This window comes from Euprymna scolopes, chromosome 41, assembly GCF_053919585.1.
Source record: "Euprymna scolopes isolate OS-2025 chromosome 41, ASM5391958v1, whole genome shotgun sequence".
NCBI lineage: Eukaryota > Metazoa > Mollusca > Cephalopoda > Sepiida > Sepiolidae > Euprymna > Euprymna scolopes.
In genome coordinates, this window is record NC_136522.1 from 10,180,635 (window position 1) to 10,208,134 (window position 27,500).

The window sequence follows — 27,500 nt, forward strand, 5'->3', positions numbered from 1 at the left end:
CCTTTTACCCCATACCTAATATCCAGGTCTTTCTTTCTGATTAATTTACGTGGTTATTGGTTTGTTTCCCAAACTTCGTGTCACTTCATTTACACTTAGTTCTACTCTAATCACGATTAACACTATCGGATGTAATCGCTATCCGAAATAGGGCCAATCTATTATGCAAAACTTCCTCCTTGAAATCTCGCCAGCTAAGAAAGAGGGAGATTTCCGGTCGGGAATTACGTGGTTTCGTCGACTTCCGCTCTGAAGACCTTTGAACTTTAAAAATGTCACTCGAATTTTTCCATTCCATCATTATGTAACACTAATTAAAATGCATGTCCGTATCCATGCCGCATTATACTAAATTAGTATAATAATAATAATAATAATAATAATAATAATAATAATAATAATAATAATAATAAAGATAATAATAAATAAATAAATAATAAGATGTAACTTTATCTACCCAGAACATCTTATGCTTAAAAATATTATTTGGGAACTTTTGTTTTATTTAATCACGCTTACATAAACAAACATTCTTATCATATGTGCGTATCGACCACGTATGACCGCGGTCTTTGTCATCCATAAAAGAAGAGTCAACAGAAGGCGTTTTAGCACTTGTAGGGCTAAGATCGTTAAGCAACGAAGACCAGTATTGAAAACGGTGTTGTTTGAGAAAAGTGCACTACACGAGCATGTTCCGGTGGCATATGCGTTGTTACACTGTATACGGTGTCGTTGGAAAAAAGTCCACTACGTGATAAAGATCCAGTAGAATATCCGTTGTTACATTAAATACGGTGTCGTTGGAGAAAAGTTCACTGCGTGATAGAGATCCAGTGGAAAACACGTTGTGGCATTGTATACGTTGTCGCTGAGGAAATGTGTACTTTATAACAAGGTTTCAGTTGATTCCATAAATAGGGATTATGTGTCTCTCTTTTACATGTTTGTCAGTTTTTATCCCTTTATAAAACAATTGCTCAAACACAGTGGAAACGGTTTCCACTGCAAACGGTCGTTTATCACGAAAAATACCATAAAACTTCAAAATAAAATAACGGAAGAGAATTTTGTTATATACGTACATTCATAGCCAACATATTCGACCAAGGGAGGTAATTCGTATTAAAGGGATGGAACTTCATCTACCAAGCATTCGTTTCCCTGATATCGTTCTAGTGATATTCCTTTCTCGAAAGACATCATTATTCTTATCACACGTATTTATTATACAACACATTCAACCAAGGGAGGTAATTCATATTCAAGGGATGTAATTTCGTCTACCTAGCATTCAGTTTAATGTGACCATGTAATTTTATTTCTGTCTTTTTCTTTCTCTCCTTTATTTCTCTCTGTTTATATATTTTAGCCATGATAAAAAAGCACACCGGATCAATGGACACAGTTTTCATGTTTGCAGGTAATACATCTTGAGTCTCTTTTAATACATCTATGCATTACATTTACAGTGTTTATATATATATATATATATATATATATATATATATATATATATATATATATATATATATATATATTCCAGGGAGATATATATATATATATATATATATATATATATATATATATATATATATATATTCCAGGTATATATATATATATATATATATATATATATATATATATATATATATATATATATATATATATACTTCGGAGTAGTTTTTATTTAACAATCAGTGGTTATGTAAACGTGAGATTGTAGGTTTACAAAATATTACTGGCAGTAATATTCTATAAGTTATCCCATCTAAATGAGAATTGCTCGATATTCAAGATAGAGCAAATAAATTAAATTGTAATTCAATGAATTTCAAAAAACTCTCATTGAAATGAAATGAAGTGGTTGAGTTTCATATCAAAGAATTTTTATTATTCTAAGCAAGACAAAGAATGTTTTAGAAAGTTTATCTCCTTAACCTATAGGGTTTCGATGTCTACCATCTCATCAGAGGAGTGAAAATATTAGCAAATAGTTATAAAGGTATGCACCCTATTTGCTAAAGTCAGTGAGACATGGAAAGTCAAAGTGAAAATAATATATTTATCAGAAGTTCTGTAGCAGGAGTATTTGTAGAAAAAGGATATGACTGTTTTTGTTGATCCAACTTGTTTGGTAAAATCCATATTATATGTTCTTTACATCCGTTTGGTAATAGTTTCCAAGTTATATCCTGGGTAATCCGCATAGCTGTGTATATATCCGAATCGGGCAAGTGCTTGTTTAAATTTGTCTTGGGTCCAGCCGAAAATAATTTCAAAGTCTGGTGGAAGCCTTTTCATTGGAAGCTTATATTATTTTAGCGGGGGGGGGAGTGTTAGGGAGAGTAGGCAATGGTAAGTGGCAGGAGGTGGGGTGAGACAATTTTGTGCATATTCATCCTAATATACACATGAACACACATATACAAACTCAACACTCACACACAATATACATATGTAATACACATACACATATATATACATATATACACATATATATATAAACATATATATACATATATACATATACACACACTTAAACATACATACATCTGGAAAGCCTACCACTTTGACCAAAACACCAACAAGAAAAGCACAACAAAAAAACTAGTTCAACATCCTGAAACATTCAAAATAGGCCTCCAAGTTAACTCTAATCGTGAACAGAAGAAACTACAAAGAACTGCGGCAAAATTCTACGGGCTTAAAACAAATCAGCACCCTATGTTTAACCCAGAACTTGAACATTTTGAAAACATGCTAATTGACTTAGTCAAAAACATAAAGTTTAAGAATAACAGGTATACACCTAACAGTACAACTAAGAAAATCAATAACTTTGCGAAAAAAGTCAGTAAAAGTTCACATATATTTGTTCCAGCCGATAAGACCAAAAACTATTATAAACTAGAATACAGCAATTATAAGAAATTTATATACAAAGAATTAAACAAATCCTATAAACCTGCCCCCGAAAACAAAATAGATGAAATCAACTTAGAAGCTAAAAACTTACTTAACATTATGAATATCCACGAACATACAGAAATTGTCACTCCTGGCACTCCCAGATTTACACTGAAAGACCACAAAGAAAACTTCCACGAGAACCCTTCAATTAGACTTATTTGTCCATCTAGGTCGGACATTGGTCTAGTAAGCAAGAAAATCTTAGATAGAATCATACCTTCCATCAGAGACAAAGTTAAATTCCCACTCTGGCAATGTACGGACTCAGTTATAAACTGGTTCTTAAAACTAAAGGATAAGCAACAAATAAGCTTTATCACCTTCGATATAAATAATTACTATCACTCAATCTCCCCAATACTATTAAATAAGGCACTAATATTTGCAAAATAGCATTCGGACATAACGGATTTAGAGATTAAATTAATCTTATTAGCCAGACGATCCCTAATAAATTTTGAAGGTAAATATTGGACAAGAAAAGATACCCCTAATGACTTCGACATAATAATGGGATCCTCCGATAGTGCACAAGTAACTGATTTAGTGGGTCTTTATTTATTAAAAGAAATTAGTATAGAATTCAGCAACATGCAAGGGGGGCTATACAGGGATGACGCATTATTCGTCACCCCCGCAAGACCAAGACAATACAACAACACTATCAAAAAACTGCATGAATTTTTCAAAAACTTTGGATTAACTATAGATGTCGACACAAATAAAAAAACTTCCAACTTCTTAGACGTATCTTTAAATCTATGTAATGAATCTTACACCCCGTACCATAAACCAAATCTAAACCTATTTTATGTACACAAACAATCTAATCACCCAAAGTCAATAATCAAATCAATAGTTCCATCTATCTCCAAAAGAATATCAAATCTATCAGCGGACAAAAAAGCTTTTGACCAGGTATCGACATTCTACAATAATGCTTTAAGGAATTCAGGATATAAGGAACGCATAGAATATAACACAAAACACTCTTTAGCGAGAAAACTACACTCAGTAATTACACATAATATGACAATAAAAAATAACAACAACAGAATAAGCCAAAATAATATGACAATAAAAAATAACAACAACAGAATAAGCCAAAATGTCCCGAACAATACAAATTTCCTCACTAAATACGCAGCCACCAGCCCAATCCCAAATCAAAAACAATTTAATAAGAAGAGAAAAGTAAGACGTAAGAATGCCATTTGGTTCAACCCTCCTTTCAGCTCCAATGTAAAAACTAATATTCCAAAAGAATTTTTCAGAATAGTGGAAAAATCCTTTAAATACCCTCATAAGTATAGTACCATATTAAACAAAAACTCCATAAAAATATCATACTCCACAATGCCTAATCTAGCACAGACAATAATTTCAACAAATAATAGGAAAATTAAAAAAGCGCTGGATATACCAGTTGACCTAATACCTTGTAACAAATGTAACTGCCTAAATAAAAATGAATGCCCCCTCAATAACGATTGCATACACAAGGACGTAGTATACGCCTGCACAGTCACGCAACTACCAAAACATAAAAACAACCAATCAAACGATGAAAACAATGAATATAGTCGAAGCGTTCAGAACGCAAACATATATAGGGAAACATATAGCGAGGGCTCGAATAATAATAACAACAGAAACAACAGCCAAGCTAACGTATCCAATAATATAATTCCCAGTGAAGACCAATTTAGTACTAACCAGAACCAAGGCTATGAATCCCCATACCCCATCTCTGCCCAGCCCCCCAATATAGGACTCAATAGAAATGGGACCGATGAACAAATAAACAGTAATAAAACAAGGAAAACATTCACGTATATAGGTGCATCATCAAGCTTAATAAAAATAAGAATCTCAAACCACCTACATTCCTTCAAAAATGAAAGATCTCAAAACAATGATAATAATAGCACATCTTTAACCAAATTAATCAACAGCCTAGAGGACAAGAAAATTCCATATTCAATTAAATGGAGAATACTGAATAAATCTAGATCATACGCCCCAGGGGATAAGTGTTGCAATCTTTGTATATCCGAGGCAGTTAACATCATAACCTTCAATAAACCCATAATTAATACCAAGAACGAGCTAGTGTCCAGATGTAAACACAAGAAAAAATTTAAATACAGTAATCTTAAAATAAAATAACATACACTCTCTGTACAAATGAGAAATAGGTAAAAATAAAAAAGTACTAAATACACACCAGTCTTGACTAAAATCTAAACACTTACTTTACTAATAATAAAATAATGTTCATTCCTAAAGATAGTTTCTTAATAACCTGTTTTAACACATAAAATAACTTTTTCTGTTTGTGTATATGCACATGTTAAGTAGAGCCTTACTATAAGAACATTGAAATACTACACTTTAAATCTCCTACACGTAATTGGCACTCTAAGATCTAATTATAATAGTATTTCCAAAAGCATGTAGATTCCCATTTAAAGAATTTATAATTCCGCACCCATCTGCTAACCAGAAAAGGAGTAAAAATTCCCCATTGCAAGGTAATCTCCAGATCCGTACGTATAAACAAGAAAGAACTATACTCATTGATGCGTCATCCCTGTTGCTACTAGGTTAATTAAATTCTATAACCATAGTCACACAATCCCATTTTTTTCATCTTATTAATGTTAAATTAGCAGAGGAGGGGTTAAAAAATTATAACAAAATTTAAAAAATAAAAAATGTCATTGATAAACTTAGGTAAGTTACATACACTAATTATTCCTATAATTTATAGTGTTAAATAAGTGCATAAATTTTTATTTCTAAATACATTTTTTGTATATATGAGGGCATATCTGTCTATATATGATACACCTGTTATTTGTGGGTATATATGGGCTTAGATGTAAGTATACATAGAATAAGTGAGCGTATGTGTGTATTAACCGTATGGTTGCGAATATGTATAAAAATATGTATATTGTACACGTTCATGCATGTGTACATGTGTGTGTATGTATATGTTATGTGTGGGTATATATATATATATGTGTGTATATGTGTATATGTATGTATATATATATATATATATATATATATATATATATATATGTATATATGTATGTATGTATGTGTGTGTATGTATATGTATTAATAATGCAATTATAGAAAATTTCCCCGGTTAAATATTATTAAATAGCATAAGGTCATGGATATACTGATTTTAAACTTTTTCTGTAAGGTATTATCATTACTTTATTACCTTTGTTTTAACTTACTTAGCATTGAACTATTACCGTAAGGACCATAAAATAAAGATAAAACGTTCCATTAATAATATTAGAATTAATTTCACAATTAGCTAAATAAACATTAGTATATTCTAAACTCTATGCCAATCCTCTTTCTAAGGGAAATATAGATAAGTATAAAATTAATAATAATTAGCACCTCATGCGCAGTACTTATAACTTAAGTTGACAGAACAAATACGATTTAAATTGACAATGAGGCTTGAGATTAAACTAGGAAAAATCAGGAAAAAAAGAATTATTCCATTTACGGTTTAGGCCCATCTCTTTGTTTTAGTTTGTTTTGGTCTTTGTCTTTATACCTATATTATTCTTATTCCTCCTCCTTTCTTCCCCCCCACCCCGAACCAAGTCCCTATATATTGTACACGACCTGACCTCAATTAAGCGACCGGTCAAATTTTATGATTCTTAGATTCTACTTGAAGAGATATCTATTTTTATAGAGATGTATGTATGTTTAAGTGTGTGTATATGTATATATGTATATATATGTTTATATATATATGTGTATATATGTATATATATGTGTATGTGTATTACATATGTATATTGTGTGTGAGTGTTGAGTTTGTATATGTGTGTTCATGTGTATATTAGGATGAATATGCACAAAATTGTCTCACCCCACCTCCTGCCACTTACCATTGCCTACTCTCCCTAACACTCCCCCCCCCCGCTAAAATAATATAAGCTTCCAATGAAAAGGCTTCCACCAGACTTTGAAATTATTTTCGGCTGGACCCAAGACAAATTTAAACAAGCACTTGCCCGATTCGGATATATACACAGCTATGCGGATTACCCAGGATATAACTTGGAAACTATTACCAAACGGATGTAAAGAACATATAATATGGATTTTACCAAACAAGTTGGATCAACAAAAACAGTCATATCCTTTTTCTACAAATACTCCTGCTACAGAACTTCTGATAAATATATTATTTTCACTTTGACTTTCCATGTCTCACTGACTTTAGCAAATAGGGTGCATACCTTTATAACTATTTGCTAATATTTTCACTCCTCTGATAAGATGGTAGACATCGAAACCCTATAGGTTAAGGAGATAAACTTTCTAAAACATTCTTTGTCTTGCTTAGAATAATAAAAATTCTTTGATATGAAACTCAACCACTTCATTTCATTTCAATGAGAGTTTTTTGAAATTCATTGAATTACAATTTAATATATATATATATATATATATATATATATATATATATATATATATATATATATATATATATAAGAGCAAACAGTTAATAAAACATGTTAAAAACACTTTGAAAAAGAGTTAAAAACATATTTAATCTGAAAAGGAAACACTTGATAAGTGGATAGTCCTTAATCCGCGGAGTTTCGAAGAAATACTTTCCTTCTCATCAGAGGGTAATATATAAAATTATTTCCACAACCAATCGATTTCGTAGCTCACAAGAGCCATGACAGTCAACAAACCCGAAGTCCAAGACTCGAGTTTAGTCCTTATTTGGGCTTATTAGTTAGACACATCCGAACTCGCGATTTGAACCCCGAGCCTCTTGTATAAAAGGCGAGCACTCTACCAACTGAGCAAACACACCACACACACAAGAAAGCCTATCAACTGACACAGATCAAGCAAACCGCGGCGAAATCCGACAGTGGAATGAACCTACCACGTACCGAACAAGAGACGTTGTCATCGCAACCAGCTATAACCCAAGTCGACGTCACACAAGTAGGACTTTTATACGCGTAAGAACAGCTAGAAATAATAATATATTTTCTCACATTCTGAAGAATGTGTGTGTGTGTGTGTGTGTGTGTGTGTGTGTGTGTGTGTGTGTGTGTGTGTGTGTGTGTGTGTTAGTGATGGGACAGTTCCAATATTTTCCCGATACAATTATCGATTCTGTTATAAATTTTAGATTTCGATACAATTACCGATTCCGAATCCAATTCTTTTAAAGCATTTCAATATTTAGCTATATTTATGCGGGGGGGGGGCGGATTACCGTAAATATCTGTGTAATATGTGCATGCATTTTTCGAAAACCTAAAAGTACACTCGTGGGTTATGGGGATCTATAGATTTTAGTTTTACTGGTAGTTCCAAATACACAAATAATTATTATTTTATTATTAATACCGGAAAGGGAAACAAAAACAAAGAAATAACAATTGAAAGAATCGTTTTTGGCATTGGAAAATTGCACATTTTCCATTTTTTAATTTATTTCTTCTCTCTTTCCGGTTTTCCTCTTCCTTCGGCAAGTTTAACATCGTTTCTTTCTTTGTAAAACAGCCTGATTTAAACATATCATCAATTATTTCCGTTACATTTCGCTTTGTTCGATGCATTTCTCTCTATTTTCATCGTTTATTTATTTATTTTTCTTTCTCCCATTACACCAAATCGAGCCACAGCAACGCGTGCCACGGTACAGCTAGTTTCAAGCATAAAATGAAACTGCAAAATACGAATACTGACATATTTGCAAAAAAAGAAAAAGGTTTTGAAATTACATAACAAATGAAAGTGGCTATATAAACAGATTTTCCTGTAAATAATAAGAACATTAGATAAGTGGAAAATGAGATAAGGATAAGCCGAGACTCGAACCTTGTAAGCAAGGTTCAGAAATAGATTTAGGAATTAGAATGTTAGAATTTAGCTATTGTTAAATTCTATATAAAATAAATATTATTTGTATTGCGGAAAGAATTTGATTGTTCGTTCTTTTATGAAAACTGAATTAAAAATATCAGCTAAAAAGAATGAACAATACAAATTAAAAATATATTCTAAAAAAATAGGTTAGGTTAAAAAAAATAGGTTAGGTTAAAAAAAATAGGTTAGTTGAGAATTCTTTGCAGAAGTGTGTTTGTGACAAACAGTGCTTAGCCACGTGAGTTGGTCACGTTTTGGAACCACACGTCTGACGTCATAGAAAAAAAGGATTTCTCAATAGAGGAGCTAGAATTAGTCAGATTAGGGCAGTCGGGCAGTCGAGTTCGAACAGTCAGCTGAGTCGGTCGGAAAGAGCTGATATGGTCAGAGGAGGGGGGGGGCTTAGAGTAGGGGTAGAAGTTAAATCATGTAGAACCAATGTGAATTCTTTTCACCGAACAGAAAAACAAAACATTTTCGCCGAACACTTTAAACTTTAAGCTCTATCTATTCTTTACACACACACACACACACACACACACACACACACACACACACACACACACACACACACACACACACACATTAGGTACGTTCGATATTTGTAACTGTTTGTTTTCGTGTCATCAATTCACCAACTGAAATGTAAATGTGTTTCATTTACCATCATCTATAATGAACTTTGTATGACCCCCTTCCAAGTAATGTGTCCCCTCCTCCATCATAAGTAATGAGTTTTCCGGGTTTGTATTACTGTACACAGATTCGAAAAAGTTGTCAAAAAACAAATATATAACAAATAAATATTATAAAAGGCAAGATAAGTTACTTTTCTACCAAACTGAATATATTTTTTGTTTTTATTTAATGTAACATGTTTATTCAGCTCGAAAAACATGCAGTGTTTACCGATGTATTGGAAAATTCAAAATGGCGCCCGACACTCTCTTTAACATGGTAAGTTTGGGAAAAGGTGTTATAAATAATAAACTAGGGAAAATACTATTAAAAAACACCGAATATATGTCAACTTATGTCACGGTATCATATATTGAGCGAATTTCTAACAGTATTTTGTCTAGTTTATTATTTATAACATCTTTTCCTGAACTTACCGTGTTAAAGAGAGAGTCGGGCGCCATTTTGAATTTTCCAATATATCGGTAAACACTGTATGCTTTTCGATCTGAATAAACATGTTACATTGAATAAAAACACGAAAAATATATCCAGTTAGGTAGAAAAGTAACTTATCTTGCCTTTGATAACATTTATTTGTTATATATTTGTTTTTTGACAACTTTTTCGAATCTATGTGTACAGTAATACAAACCCAGTTTTCCCTCTGGTGTAAAAAGAACCGTTTTACACATTCCTTCAATAATGAATTCTCATCATCTCTCTCTCTATGTCTCTCTCTCTCTCTCTCTCTCTCACACACACACACACACACACACACACACACACACACACACACACACACACACTGTTATAAATGTCTTGTCCCCCTCATCGTTAATATGAACTCTGCGTCATCGTAAATATGATCCCATCCCTATGCAACACTATGCAATTTCAATTTATCGCCTTTCGTAACAATTATTTATTACCTTTTTTTTTTCACAATTTTTTTTTTTTCGGTTAACCATTCTTAAACTCGCTATTAAATCGTTACCATTTGGATGGCTCCCTCTTCGACTTACGGAGACTCACAGCGAAGACAAAAAGCTTGAAAACTCTCATCCAAGAGGTTCTCTTTGCCGATGACTCTGTCCATACAGACCAAGACTTGCAACAGATGCTGGATCGCTTCTCTAGGGCATCCAAGCTCTTCGCCTTGACAATCAGTCTTGGAAAGACGGAGGTGCTCCACCAAACTGCACCATACTCCACCATCACCATTGACGACACACCACTTGCCAACATTAATCACTTCAAATATCTGGGAAGCACAATATCTTGTGATAGCTCCTTGGACAGAGAGATTGACACCAGAATCAGCAAGGCAAGTCAAGTACTGGGAAGACTTTGCAATCGAGTGCTTAATGAACACAATATCCGCCTATCTATGAAGCTGAAGGTCTACAATACTGTGGTTCTTCCCTCCCTGCTCTATGGTTGTGAGACGTGGACACTGTACCGCAGGCATATAAAGAAACTGGAGCTCTTCCACATGCCAGCTCTCCGTTCCATCCTGGGAATCAAATGGCAGGATCGCATCACCAATCTGAAGGTCCTTGTCAAAGCTAAGTCCACCAGTATAGAGGTCACCATCATCAAGACTCAACTTCATTGGGTTGGACACGTGATTCGAATGGACGCATGTCAGATGCCTAAATGCCTGATGTACGGAGAGCTCCAGGCCGGCAAAAGAAACCAAGGTCGACCAAAACTGCGGTATAAAAACACTGTTAAAGCCAATCTGCAATGGTGTCGTATCAAATCGGGAGACCTAGAGGGACATGCTATGGACAGACCGAAATGGCGAGGCTCAACTCACAAGGCTGCTGCCAACTTTGAAGAGGCTCGTAGCCAGAAAATCACTGCTGCCAGAGAGAGACACCACAAATCAGCTTCAGCGGTGATCACAACAACTGACTCCCAGTGCCCCCGAATGTTCTAGACTATGTGCCTCTAGACTGGGGCTACAGAGCCCCCTCCGTGTGCACAGATGAGATGCAGAACACAAACGTCATCATCGGATCCGATGGACAACCACCATGTGTGTTATTTTAACGTTAAAATGTTTTTTTTTACATGGTAGTCACCACTTATCAAGGCCCGGAAGCCACTCGAGGATAAGGGTTATTGCGTGTACAGCAATCAATGGGGTAACATCGTGGTGATCGTTAGTAATGGAGATTTGATAAAGTGTCTTACTTAAGGTGGCGGTTTATCAGGAATTTGTTTAGGTTGGACTTGAAGACACCCAAGTTGTAGTCAGGTGGTAAACAGGCAAATGGAAGAGAGTTTCACAAGCGTGCACTTCTAAGAAAGAAATTTCTGTGTAGACACATTGATGATTATTAGGGCTAGAACAACAGCATATTCTTTTCATTGTTTTGACTGTCGAGCGTGTATCCGTTGATATCTTATATGCTTTTATATAGAGTGATGTGGCTCTCGGTTGATTAACTGTGTCGGATATATACTGGAGAGTCAAAAGAAGGAAAAGAATATGCTGTTGTCACAGCCCTAATCATTACTCTGCGTTATCTGAGAGGTAGATAATCGTCAGGGACACTCTCTGTATTAATACCGTCTTTCAGATATAATTTCTACACTATTCTTCATATCAGGCATCATTAGAAAATCTTCGAACGGTGCTAGAACAGCTTTTTAACCAAACAGCTCAAATATATCCAAGCGCCGATTCAATTAGAAGGCAAGAAAAGCAGATAATTTAAATTAATGAAATCGTAAAGCAACGATCGCCAGTAATTGAGCATAAAAACAATGATAAGATTATTCTGTTGTCATAGTCCTAATGATTATACAAGTATGTTGGTGAGTATTGTTCGGGTATGTTTGTGTGGTGTGTAGCCATGATATATTATTTGTCTCCTAGAAGTTAGTAGTAGGAGCGTTCGTTCATGTATGGACGGGGGGGGCAGATGATTACAGAGTTCTGTGGTAAAAAGAGAGTAAGTGTGTGTACCACATGTTTGTTTTCACATCATAGTCGAAGCCCAAGCCCCTAGGCTGGGTAAGTTCTTGTGTGTGTCCCAAGAGAGAATTTGGGGGCGATAAGTCCTTTACACGTGGAATTGTTGTCTGCCCAAGATCTGAGAAGAAAGAGAGCGAGTGTGTTGCCGGTTTAACCTTTAATAATTAATTAACGTGGTTGATAGCTGGCTTCTGATTGGATAAGCTAAGAAGGAAGTGTATTTCAAAATCTCCAGCCGCGAGAATTCACTCCTGCTTATGCTTATTGCAAAAACATCTGCTACAGAATTCTATCTTTGGATGTCAAAGAGAAGTAAGAAATAAATAGCAAGTGAAATCATTAACGGTCATGTTGGGTACTATTTGACTCTTATTTCATTCTGGTTTTATCCATATTATAAAATTTAATGAATGTTTTCATAAGACTTCAAACGGATTAGTAAAGCGTCATTCAAGATACAAAAATTTCAAGACACGAAACTATTAAGATACAAAAGCCACGCTGAAACCAATTAATTTTGTATCTACAAGTTTATATATATATATATATATATATATATATATATATATATATATATATATATATAACTACTTAATTTACTCACATAAAATTAATATACGAAAGTATAGATTTATGCGTAAACTTTAAGTATTTACTTCAAAAGTGCTCAATACGTAGGTAGAGCTAGTTAGTAATTTATAAAATATATATGGCGATTAAGCTACACTGAATATTCCGTGTTTCATCCACTCTAAGACTCTTCAGGCTTATGCGCCTATATATATATATATATATATATATATATATATATATATATATATAGTGAAACTTCTAGATACAAAATTAATTGGTAGATACAATATATATATATATATATATATATATATATATATATATATAAATGATTATGTAAGTCCGGTGAGGCTGTTTTTAATAAACACATAATTCTTTATATATTTATTTAATATTTTTTTATAATTATAATATACGAGTTTCAAAGCCCATTCCAAATCAATTTCAATTTGTGAATAAGAACGGTTTCTGTAGACAGACAAAGCAAAATTAAATTAAATGAAATAAATAAATAAAATAAAATAAAATAAATTGCTTATACATTATAGTTATGCATTAGCACAAGTGAAAAATGTCTCCAATTGAAATCTTATCCTAAAATTTATAGGTAGTGGTGGGAGAGACAAACATAAGGCGTAAAGGAAAAGAAAAAGAAGAAGAAGAAGAAAGAGAAGAAACGACAAGGAACAAGGAAAGATAGAACAATAGAGTAATAAGGAAATAAGTAATAAAGATTGACTTCAGAAATAGGGATAAATAAAGATCTGGCCAGAGATAGATTTGGATATGGAACCGGAGCGACGCCAAAGAAAGTGGAAGTCTGTACACAAACACATTCCAGGTGGATTTTTGATCTACATTCTTGTGTCCCATAAAAATAACCGAAATTGTAATTATCACCAAAAACAAAGAAAGATTTCATTCCAGGTCTGGAGGTTATGAATTGCGCCATGCAAAATAAAAAATAAATAAATTTAAGAAATGTAAGTTGGATGTCTTTATATGACAGATGATATAAACAACAGAGAAAGAATATATAGAGAGAGAACACTGGGAATAGAAATAAAAGGAAAAGAGAGATAAAGCAACGAAATCTATTATCGCCCAAACAGATATTTTGACGGGGCTCAAGCATGTGCAGAAGACAGAAAAAGAAAAGAGAAGAAAAGAGAATCACGCAAAGTCATGAAGAAATTTCCCGCTCAAATGTTACTTAACCTCTAGTTCATACATCTAGTATATAAAATAAATTCACAATACTTTTATAAGTATTAATAATATTCTTTAAATGATAATATTCAACTGAAAATTTGTATTTATAATAATCTGTGGAAGTATTGCAAATACTAAACAAGGCGTATTAGATAAAAATAAAAATGTTATGATAATAATAATAATGATACTAATAATAATAATAATAATGATACTAATAATAATAATAATAATAATAATGATAATAATAATGATAATAATAATAAAATAATAACAATAATAATGATAATAATAATGATAATAATGATAATAATAATAATAATGATAATAATAATAATAATAATAATAATAATAATAATAATAATAATAATAATTTTAATAATAATATGATATGGATATGACCTTAAACTATATCCGATGGTGAGGCCTAAGCTTGCGGGATTTCAGGAGTGTGAAGCCACCCCTTAATTGCCATTGCTCCCAGGTCCACTCTAACCCAGAGTGGTAGTACCTGTTAGGGTCCCAACTATGGGTTAAATAGAAACCGACTTGAAATAATAAGTATATATTCTATTAAAAAAAATCTTCTTCAAGATCATTGGATTCGACATTAAATAACCTGAAAAGGGTTGATATGCCGTAAATTAAAAAACAACCAACCAACAAAAAAAAAAAAATAATTTTAATAATAATAGTAATAATGATGATGATAATAATAATAATTTTAATAATAAAAAAAATAAAATAAATAAATAAAAAATTTAAAAAACTAATAATAATGATGATGACAACAATTATAATAGCATTAATAATAAATAAATAAAGTAAAGTAATTATAAAAATAGAAAGATAAATGAATAATAATAATAATAATAATAATAATAATAATAATAATAATAATAATAATAAGCCAGATCTCGGTTGGACAAGCGCAAAGAGAACTGGGATTTTGGGGAGGCTTAGTGCCACTCAAATTCCAGTATAAACCAATGGGCACTGCCGACGAGAAATCAATGGTAAGCGGCTGTTGCGATGATGCAAATTCATTTGCAAATGCTATCGAAGGAGGTAGAGAGAACTGGACGTCTGGGGGGGACTTGTTGTCACTCAGCCTCCAGAGAACACCACAGGTTTCAAATCAGATCGTTTGTTGACTTGTGTGAAAGCTCCATGTGAGCCAATAATAATAATAATAATATTCATAGTAACGACAATAATTGTTAGGTAAAATTAAGAAAATAGAGTAACGTAAATAGTAATATTAACAAAAAAATAGGATGCCTACGAAAACAGGGTTACTAGCTAGTACCATAAAGATGGCGCATTTTTTGAGTATTATAAGTTTATATTCAAATATGTGAATCGGGAACATGCTTTCCAATGGGGAATACGTGAGCTACTTATGAGTATGAAAATTCAGCTTTATAAACCTCTTAATTAAGAGGTTTAAAAAACAAATTTGATATAGTATACACGCAAATTCCTAGAAGTGAAACTTCTGTACTGGGATTTAAATATAATACGTAAATGCGTGTATGGTGAGTTGCTATATAGTATGGGAATAGGAATATATAAGCACATAAGTTTACTGGAATGTTCTCACCATATTTAAAAGAAATATCTCAACATGAGCTACAATTTAGTTTCTAGTTAAAATGTAATAAGTCGTATTTACTTTATTCTGAACTACACATATATATATGTACACACACATATATATATATATGTGCATATACATACATATATACGTACATATATTATTTTTGAACTGTAATTATCCACTGACACGTGTTTTGTCGTCTACGACTCATCAGAGTGGCTGCATCTAGCGAGATTCGAAATCGGGACCCAACGGTAATGAGCCTAAACTCTTACCCCTGGACCATCTCGTCAACTGTCTGGATATTCGCGATTTACTTAGATGTTGTTTTTGTTTTAGTTTTAGCGATATATTTTGAATGAATTCAATTATTTACAAAAGAGATGGTCCAGGGGTAAGAGTTTAGGCTCATTACCGTTGGGTCCCGATTTCGAATCTCGCTAGATACAGCCACTCTGATGAGTCGTAGACGACGAAACACGTGTCAGTGGATAATTACATTTTAGAAATAATATATATATATATATATATATACTGCTCCCCATGTTGTGGGGGTACCAAATTGGTTAAAAGGGAAAATTATTCCCAACTCGCATTTAGGTAAAAATGCACTTTCGTAAATAATTGAATTCATTCAAAACATATCGCTAAAACCAAAACAAAACAACATATATATATATATATACATATATATATATATATATATATATATATTTAGAAAAAATGGTAATTAGTAAAAACCTGAAGAAAGTGCTCAATACTACTGCAGAGCAAATATATATATTTTATTACTGTTTTATCTGTTTAGTAACATGTGTTTCGGTTATGAACCAGTAACTTAGTCGGACCAACACCGTTTTTTTTTTGTTTTTTTTTTCTTATATCGTTTTTCTAATCATAATAATCATTTCTGTTACAATCTGACGAAGTTACTGGGTTGTTGATACGATTCGGTAACCGAAACATGTGTAACTAAGCAGATAAAGCGATAATAAAAAAAACATATATATATATATATATATATATATATATATATATAGTCATCCACATACAGTACTGTTTCGCTGTATCACAGCTCATCAGTGCGGCAAGAAAGGCAATTGTCTCAAGCCAGGATCGAAACCCGACCGACCAAATGACAGTCAAGGCTTATATATATATATACTAGCATAGGTGCCGGGCGTTGCCCGGGTGTTTGGAGGTGTGTTGAGCAAAAAAAAATTTAAAAGTGGTAGTAGGGAGGCAGGCTCGAACCCATACCACGAAGGAGGAAAAAAAATTTGACGTCTCTGCTTTTCGATCACCGCCAAATCGGGAGTGACGTAGGTTTAAATTAAGGCTAGACAATCGCAAATAGGAGGTGACTTTCGAAAATATCGACTAAAAAAGCGACCCCTCCCTGTAGAAAAGTGCCCAGTTAAGGGTGAAGAAATTAATGTTTTTAGCCAATTTTTCGGTATTTGTCGTCTGAACGGTCGAGCTTGAAAACGATACTGGCTTTGTGAAAATCTGTCTCCTTTGTCGAAAGTTTTAGGCAGACATGCAAACATACATACATACATTAATATATTGGTAGTTCAAATTTTTTACCCAAACCGATTAAAAAGCTTGCCCTATTTTTGAATATCCTTAATGTAAAATTTGAAATGTTTAGACCTGAAATTTGAGTAATTTGGTAGAGACCGCAGAGGCCAATTTTTTTTTTTTTTTAACTTTGACCTCTATTATGCCCCCTTAACATTTAAAGTTCTGGGGTCAAATCAAGTTAAGTTGGATCCATGTCCAAGAAACCTATATCTAAAATTTCAATTGTTTATACCCAAAATTATCGGAGGAGTTTGGTAGAGTTCTCAAAGGTCAAATCGTTGAACTTTGACCCCTTAACAGCGAAATTTCTGGCCGAAAACGGATTACAAAGATTTTCCCAAATCTTCATACACTGAATATCAAATTTCGAATCTGTAGGCTGAAAATTGACAGAGTTATTGCGTCGTGAAATGTACACATACACACATACACACACACACACACACACACACACACACACACACGTTCACTTTATATATGCTAGATATACTAGCATTTCAGCTCGGCGTTGCCCAGGTGCTTGGATGTCTATGTTGAGCAAAAAAAAAAAAAAGCGGTCAATTTTTTTTTAACTTTGACCCCTATTATGACCACTTAACATTGTATTTTTTGGGCCTCAAATCAAGTTATTAAGTTAGATCCATGTCCAAGGAACCTATATCTAAAATTTCAAGTGTTTAGACCACAAATTGTCGGAAGAGTTTGGTAGAGTTCTCAAAGGTCAAATCGTTGAACTTTGACCCCTTAACAGCCAAATTTTGTCCGAAAAGCGATAACATAGATAGATAGATAGATTAGACGCAATATATAGTAATGATTTAAAAAGTTTTTTAAAAAAATAAAGACTCGTGCGCCGCCACCGAGAATTGAAACCAAAAACTTCAGCTTACGACTTATTTTTGCCTCTGCCGCCAATGACTGGGCCATGAAGATATATTTACCGCAAGGCTAAAAATTTAAACATGAACCAATAGCTACTACATTATGCATTCGTAATGGCGGCGTTCGACCTTCACCTGGCAAATTTCATTTTTTTTTAATTTTCACACTTTTGCACCGATTTTTCCAGGCTAAAGCTCAAATATAAAGTTTCGCATGGATTCAAAACCTTATATATGAAGTTTCATGCCTGTAGACCAAAAACTCTAGGAGGAGTTTGGTAGGCAAAAATTTTTAAACAAAAATATATACGCATACATAAATATATATGGAAACAATTTTGTGTTTACTATAAACTTTTTACGCAAATATCATGCAAGTATAAATCATGTAGAATATCTGCATGAATATAATTACACGTAATAGTTAAGTAAAGATGATTATCCCATAAGAAAACCGAAGAAACTAATAGGGAATTAATTAAAATGAATGTTTAAAAGAATATGCAAATTAGCTAGATCTTCTGCCCCATATATAAGAAAATTGTATTTTCTTTTTAAATAAAGAGAGAAAGGGATTGTAATATGAATATCAATGCACACGCTTGAAAAACGAATTCATAAGAGTACTAGCATGGGTGCCCGGGGTTGCCCGGGTGTTTGGAGGTGTATGCTGAGAAAAAAAAACGGTCAATTTTTTTTAACTTTGACCCCTATAATGACCCCTTAACAGTTATTGTTTTGGGCTCTAATAAAGTTATTAAGTTAGATCCATGTCCAAGGAACCTATATCTAAAATTTCAAGTGCGTAGACCCAAAATTGTTGGAGGAGTTTAGTAGAGATCTCAAAAGTAAAATCGTTGAACTTTGACCCCTTAATCGCCAAATTTCTGGCCAAAAACCGATCACATCGATTTTTCTCAAATCTCAGTAACCTGTATATCAAATCTCGAGTCTGTAGACTAAAAATTGACAGAGTTATTGCGTAGGGAAATGTACACAGACAGACACACAGACACGTTCACTTTTATAGATATACTAGCATGAGTGCCTGGCGTTTCCCGGGTGTTTGGAGGTGTATGCTGAGCAAAAAAAAAAAAAAAAACGGTCAATTTTTTTAACTTTGATCCCTATTATGCCCCATTTGGGCTCAAATCGAGTTATTAAGTTAGATCCATGTCCAAGAAACCTATATCTAAAATTTCAAGTGTTTAGACCACAAATTGTCGGAGGAGTTTGGTAGAGTTCTCAAAGGTAAAATCGTTAAACTTTGACCCCTTAACAGCGAAATTTCTGGCCGAAAACGGATTACAAAGATTTTCCCAAATCTCAGTACTCTGCATATCAAATTTTGAGTCTGTAGACTGAAAATTAACAGAGTTATTGCGAAGGAAAATGCACACAGACACACAGACACAGAGACAGACAGACACAGAGACACAGAGACACACAGACACGTTCACTTTTATAGATAGATAGATAGATAGATAGATAGATAGATAGATAGATAGATAGATAGAATGTGTGAGAGATAGGATAATCATTATATAGAGAGAGAGGGATAGCTAGCTAGCTGGCTAGATAGATAGATAGATGGATAGATGGCTAGATAGATAGATAGATAGATAGATAGATAGATAGATAGATAGATAGATAGATAGATATGGTGAAAAAATAGAGAGATATGTAGACTCACCAACAAGTAGATAGATAGGAAAATAGATGAATAGATAGACGGATAGAGAGATAGACGGGTAAATAAACAGATAGAAAGATAGATTGATAGAGAGATAATTAAACAGATATGTAGGAAGACAAACAGATAGATTTTTATAATGGGTTGCCGCATATCAAGGCCGGGAGGGCACTCGAGAATAAGGGTTAATGTGTGTATTGTAGTCATTAGCACAGTAATCGTTTCGTATGGAAATTTTCTATAATTAGATTTTTTAGTCAGCTGGAATGTAATTATGCCGTACATACATACATACATACATACATACATACATACATACATACATACATACATACATACATACATACATACATGGTAATGTGATTAGGTAGGTATGGCGACAGATAGATAGATAGATAGATAGATAGATAGATAGATAGATAGAATGCGTGAGAGATAGGATAATCATTATATATAGAGAGAGGGATAGCTAGCTAGCTGGCTAGCTAGCTAGATAGATAGATAGATAGATAGAATGCGTGAGAGATAGGATAATCATTATATATAGAGAGAGGGATAGCTAAATAGATAGATAGATAGATAGATAGATAGATAGATAGATAGATAGAATGCGTGAGAGATAGGATAATCATTATATATAGGGAGAGGGATAGCTAGCTAGCTAGATAGATAGATAGATAGATATAGAATAATGTTTGGTTCGGTTTGTGATACGGTTCATATGTATTGTTGTGAAGGTTTTGGGTTATGTCCAAAAATATAACCGTACATACTAAAGGAGATGAATAAAAGAAAATACGGCGTTTAAATGGGGGGGGGTGCATAGTTATGATGCATTCTTTTTGAGCGAGCGAAAAAACTAGGAAAAAATTATACTATTCTTTAATGAATTTAGAAATAACATCAGACTGCAATCATAAAATAGTGAACATTTTGGACACTAATCTACCAGATTATCAAAAAAAAAAAAAAAAAAAAATGAAAAAGTCAATATTTAAATATTTGTAGAGGTTGACCAGTTTCTAACGCAACGTTCTAATAAATCGGTCACACATTTTAGAACCACCCGATGTTTTTAGACGCCTCTTACGTGGGAAAACGGTTGCAGGGAAGAGGAAAGGGCACGATTTCGAAGCCGGTTTTGAACTCTGTCAAGATATTATAGGGCACGTCGCGCAGCTCCTGTCCAGATGTGGCAGCAGTACTCCATTTTAGGACTACCTGGCTCTCATATAGATAGAGGATTGCATGACCTATCGCCGACATAAAAGAATTCATCTTTGCGTTTATGTGAGAAAGAACAAATTCCTGCTAGAGTATTTATGCGTATCGACTTGTAAACGTCGATATAATGTTCATTTTTTAATTTAACAAACGTCTGGATGGGTTTTTTTTTTGGGGGGGGGGTTCCAACTCTCTTCCTGATCTACATCAATGATCTCTCAAATCACATCCTAAGATCATTTGTAGACATTTATGCAGACAACACCATCCATAGCAACACTTCAAAGGCTGTAAATCACCAAGTTCTCTCTGATTCTGTATTCTCTGATCTTGAGCACGTAAGGCAATGGGGAAAGGGGTGATTGGATCATTTTAATGCATCTAAAACCAAACTTCTATCTTTTCATCATTAACGCTATAACTCCCGTCTGGCATCAATTGAAATGAATGGCTCTCGTCTTGGGGAGGCCCCATGTTTTGACAAGCTTCTAGGTCTGGCCTTTGCTTTTCATCTGACATGGAAGACGTACATCAAATCCGTTGCCAAGGCTGCTGAAAAAATGGTGGCATTGTTCTACCGCTCCAGTAGATATCTCACTCCTGATGCAATTCTCTACTTATATAAAAGCCAAGTACGACCAAGAATGGAATACTGTTGTCACATCTGGGCAGGAACTGCTAGAAGCACCTTATCCTGCTTTGACAGAGTTCAAAATAGACTTCGTAATCTAGTGGGGATGCGCTTCTCTCTTCTCTGCGACTTCTTTTCCCACAGAAGAGACGCTGTGAACTTGTCACTGCTTTATCGCTATTTTCATGACAAGTGCTCGTCTGAGCTCCAATCTATGATCCTTCCTTGCCTGCCTTTCACGAAAAATACTCGTCTATCTAAAACCACTATCAATAAGTTCCCCCCACTCTTTATCTGTGCCTAAACCTAAGCGTACATTCCATAAACAAAGCTTTCTTTCTTAGAACTGCACGCCTGTGAAACTCTCTTCGATTTTCCTGCTTTCCAGCTGACAACAATATGATCGTCTTCAAGTCCAATGTGAACAAATTCTTAAGTAATCTAATTTACTAAATTCCCCTTAGTAACGATTGTCCTATTGGTTATTGTACAGTCATTAATCCTTATCCTCGAGTGGCTTCTTTGTAAAAAAAATCCAATATGTATCCTTTACAGCAACAACAACAAAAACATCCGCACTTACGTTCTTTAAAATTGTGTTTAAAAATGGCGGACTCTTAATTTAAGTCAGTGTAAGTCAAGGGTTATCTCCCTTGTTTGTCACACAACTCTTCCGCGTGAGAAAATACGATAAAACTCGATAATTCGATAATTTCTATTTTTACTTGTAATTATTTTTCTGCTGAAATCATTTTTCGTAATTTGGGGGTGGGGGGCATTTATACAAATTTCGACATGACGCGTAAATACGTAATAATGTTTTCACCCGAAATGCGTTGGTTTAAAAGATCACCAGTCAGCACAAGCATCCCATGCTAATTTTACTTGTGCTAATTTTTACCTACATTCGTTATACTATTGGTCAAGATCAAAGTGTAGTATCTGTTCCGACAGATGCTGCAAGCTATGACTAGCTATGACTAGCAAAGACCAGATGTGGGGGCAACCCCACATGTCTGACCTTTAACCAGCTCCCATTTCCCACCTCTCGAGAGCTGGTCCCCTTTTTCCCTTCCCCCTCCCTTCACTCCTCACATTAAAAATCGGCCTTGTGCCTAATTTGCTCGGTGGGGGAGCAAATAAATACCATCTGTTCCGGCAGATGCTGCACTTAAGATAATTTGTACCAGTCAATGGAGGGGAACCCCTCTATACTGGGACAATTATTATTTTTGGTAACCAGAGTGCCCCCTTTTTGCCTACTTTTAGGGGAGCTGGTTTTTACCTCACATTAAAAACGGCCTTGTGCCTAATTTGCTCAGTGGGGGAGCAAATAAACACCATCTGTTCTTCAGATGCGGCACTTCCATTTCTCGTTTTTTTTTCAGTGAAGGAGAAATCTTTCACGACTGAGACAATTTTTATTTTTGTACCTTTTCTCCACGTTAAAAAACGACCCTGGTGTCTAACTCTGTCCCGTGGGGAGGTATAGTAAATAGGTACATTCGTTATACTATGTCTCTTTAGTGAATCAATAGACCGGTGTGACCCAATTACATTTTTATAACTGAATTCATGCTTATACTAAGAGACACTTATAGTAGATAAAACTGTTTTAGGTCAGTAACAATGTTTTATAGAGCTGGAAAAGAAGGGTGTTATTGTATAGGATGTATGGTTCGCTGATAAAGGGGCGTCTGCATTATTTTGACCCGGATTATTCGTCTTGGAATTAGGCGTTAGCTTATAGAACTACTTTTTCATTTGTATAAAAATATTATATAACTGATTGTACACATATTATGTGAGACGAGATGTTACCAGAGAAGTAGCAGCTATTACAGCTTACCAGATTGGGGCCACCCCCGTCGTAACCTGCACTAACCTCGCTCGCTCTCTCTCTCTCTCTCTCTGTCTCTGTCTGTCTGTCTGTCTGTCTGTCTCTCTCTCTCTCTCTCTCCATCTATCTATCTATCTATCTATCTCTATCTATCTATCTATCTATCTATCTATCTCTATCTATCTCTCTCTCTCCATCTATCTATCTATCTATCTATCTATCTATCTCTCTCTCTCTCTCTCTCTCTCTCTATATATATATATATATATATATATATATATATATATATATATATATATATATATATATATATTATATATAAAATGAACTTTGTCTCTGTGTGTGTGAGTTTGTTCCCTTTGGACCCCTAAACGACTGGGCCGATTTTTTTTTTTTTGTTTTTAATTTTGACATAAATGTACCATAAAGGCCACCGAAATGGATCAGTTTTTCTCGGGCTGGTTATCGAACATTTGGACATCAAGGTGGCGATACAGGGTCATCTCCCACAGATGATTTTAGGTATGTCTTTGGGGGAAATTAATTAATTAATATTTTAAAAACAAAGTGGCATGCCTACACACCATCACGAAATCTTTAGCAGATGGTTTATACACAAACCCCCTCTATACAAGAACACTATCTATACAAGAACACTATCTCCCCCACTCCCTCCTCTTAATATATATATATATATATATATATATATATATATATATATATATATATATATATATATATGATGATGATGATGATGATTGCAACGTCTTGTCAGACAAGAGCCACTTAAAGTCCATTAGCCCAAAAATGACTTCTATCGCCACAGGACCATTTTTATAGACAAATCCCTGGAGGAGTATCTATACACAGTTACAGAGTCTTAGCTTTGTACGACAGCTAAGTCTTTCTCTCGGTTCAAAATATTGAGATCCAGCAACAAGCAAGAGCAAGATAGCCAGCAACAAGTCAAACTGCAGACCAGTTTAATGCGGGTACTGGTCTTTCGCTTTATGGTTTTTTAAATCAGAGATTTGCTTCTCCTAGAAAGGTTGCTTTCACCACGGCTTACAGGAGCCCTCTCCACCCCAACTCACACATACATACACACAAACACACAGGGTGCTAGTTAGCCGTTGACCCCGAAAAAGGGTTCATTCGCCCTTTGGAAGGTCTTGTTTTTAATCCTTCAGGGAGACTAGCCGCCCTCCTCACCAAACTTGTTTGATGAGGGAACCAGTTTAGTCGCCGGTGACCCAACCATGAGGCAGGTAGTACTGGGTTACATGGTACCAGTAGCATATGACATGACCGGACACATTATATATATATAATGCTCCCTATCTTGGGTTGGGCATATCGGGAAATGATATACACTTTGCCATTAGCGTATTAAGCGACACCCTTTGCATAAACAAATCAAGTGGAGGCATTTGGACGATGTCAAAATATCGTTAATTCATTACCCACTCAGCATCAGCCATATAACGTGATGGTGAGAAGCATTGACTGTCATTTGGGCGGTTGGGTTTCGATCCTGGCTTGAGGCAGTTGCCTGTCTAGCCACACTACTGATGAGCTGTGAAACAGTACTGTGTGTGGATGACTATATATATATATATATATATATATATATATATATATATATATATATATATATATATATATATATATATATAAAATAAAAATTACAATTAAATTTAACAAAATGGTCCAAGATGGTAAAACTAAAGTATATTATAAATATTAAAGAATCAATATTTATAAAGTAATTTCAACCAGATGTAAAAGCTCGATAAAACCAAATAGGAGATAGAGCTTATAATAAGAACAAACAGTTAATAAAACATGTTAAAAAAACACTTTGAAAAAGAGTTAAAAACATATTTAATCTGAAAAGGAAACACTTGATAAGTGGATAGTCCTTAATCCGCGGAGTTTCGAAGAAATATTTTTCTTCTCATCAAAGGGTAGGAATTAGCAAAATGTGGGATCGGATTTTGCATACAAAAGTATTTGATGAAACTGCAAGTAAGTCAAAGATCTTACTTGATAACAAAAAGTGAAGCAGAGGGAATATGGTGAAGAAAAAATGATTACACGTGAATGGATAGTCTGGTGAACGGTAAATAATCCAATGACGGTAAAATCCAAATATATAACTCCAAGAAAGTTAATTGAATTTCCATTTGCACAAGTAAAATTCAAGGAAATCACGTAATTGGAAGATGGTCCAAAATAATCCAGAAGGCCGAAATCTATGAAATAATTCACAAATATGTACAAGGAAAATGGGAAAAATTCCAATAATATTAATAAAAGAAAAATAAGATACGCTTTTCATCCATGTGCATACGAGATTAATTCGTTCCTGGATGAAGCTCGTCTCCCGAATTAAAATGGCACCATTAAGGAGACGTAGTGAAACACAACACACTCGACCACCTAGTGGTTGCATCTGGAAACTCGTAACTTGGATTTTCGCTCGTATATAGGGGAGGATTTTTGCTCTGAAGCAATCTCGTATCTCGAATTGCTCGTAACTCGTGTAGCTCGTATGTTGGGGGTCCACTGTATATATCTATCTATATATCTATAAAAGTGAACGTGTCTGTCTGTCTGTGTGTCTGTGTGTCTGTCTGTCTGTGTACATTTCCCTACGCAATAACTCTGTCAATTTTTAGTCTATAGACTCGAAATTTGAAATACCGGGTACTGAGATTTGGGAAAATCGATGTGACGGGTGTCAGCCAGAAATTTGGCTGTTAAGGGGTCAAATTTCAACGATTTGACCTTTAAGAACTCTACCAAACTCCTCCGACAATTTTGGGTCTAGACACTTGAAATTTTAGATATAGGTTCCTTGAACCTGGATCTAACTTAAAGTGATTTGAGCCCGAAACTATAAATTTTAAGGGGTCATAATAGGGGTCAAAGTTAAAAAAAAATTAACCATTTTTTTTTTGTTTTTTTGCTTTTTTTTGCACAGCATACACCTCCAAACACCCGAGCAACGCCGGGCACCTCATGGTTTTGAACACTGGCTGATGTTAAAATCTTTTAAATTTTCGATTACTTTTTGATTGTATTTGAAAAAATATAGTTTAAAGTTAATCTCTCAGAGAAAAAAAAGTGTGTGAAATAAAAAATACATGGAAAAATCTTATCGAAAATTTGAAAAACCCTACATTTCGCGTAAAAATTCATTATAAAAAAGATTGTGTTTAAATTTTTCTGGAATTATTTTCAAGTAAATTATTAAGCTAAAGTCTTAAGATAATGAATTAATAAAATAAATGTACTCAACTTTTGCTCAAAAATAATTATCCAAAAATATGCAAGCTGTAGCAACGAGGTTTGTTCATTAATGCCAAATAAAACATGGCGGCAAAATTTAAAAAAAAAGTATGGAAGCCCATAAAAACCTTTACAGGCGTATCTGAAAAGTGACGTTAGGTGGTTGGAGGGAGAGAATGGGGACAACACCGACTGATTTTTATTTATTTATTTATTAGAACTGTGTATCCATACATACCTATAATGAACGTTTGTATAATTTTCACCATTTTTAAGTTAATTATTTTTATGTGTCCCTGCTTGAAAATTTTCTAAATTTTATTTTATTTTTCAAGATTTAATAAAGATTATGTTACACGATCGTCCATGCAATGAA

At 34.0% G+C, this 27,500-nt stretch overlaps 1 protein-coding gene across 2 annotated transcripts in view; it reads left to right on the forward strand.

Annotated features, from left to right (window-relative positions):
* LOC145266348 (monocarboxylate transporter 12-like) overlaps positions 1–27,500 on the forward strand; it is a 266,031-nt gene that overhangs the window by 227,511 nt on the left and 11,020 nt on the right. For both annotated transcript variants that reach the window (XM_080121955.1, XM_080121957.1), the window contains one exon: positions 1,373–1,423. In XM_080121955.1, coding sequence (XP_079978081.1) covers positions 1,373–1,423 — 51 coding nt within the window. The remainder of the gene's footprint in view (positions 1–1,372; positions 1,424–27,500) is intronic.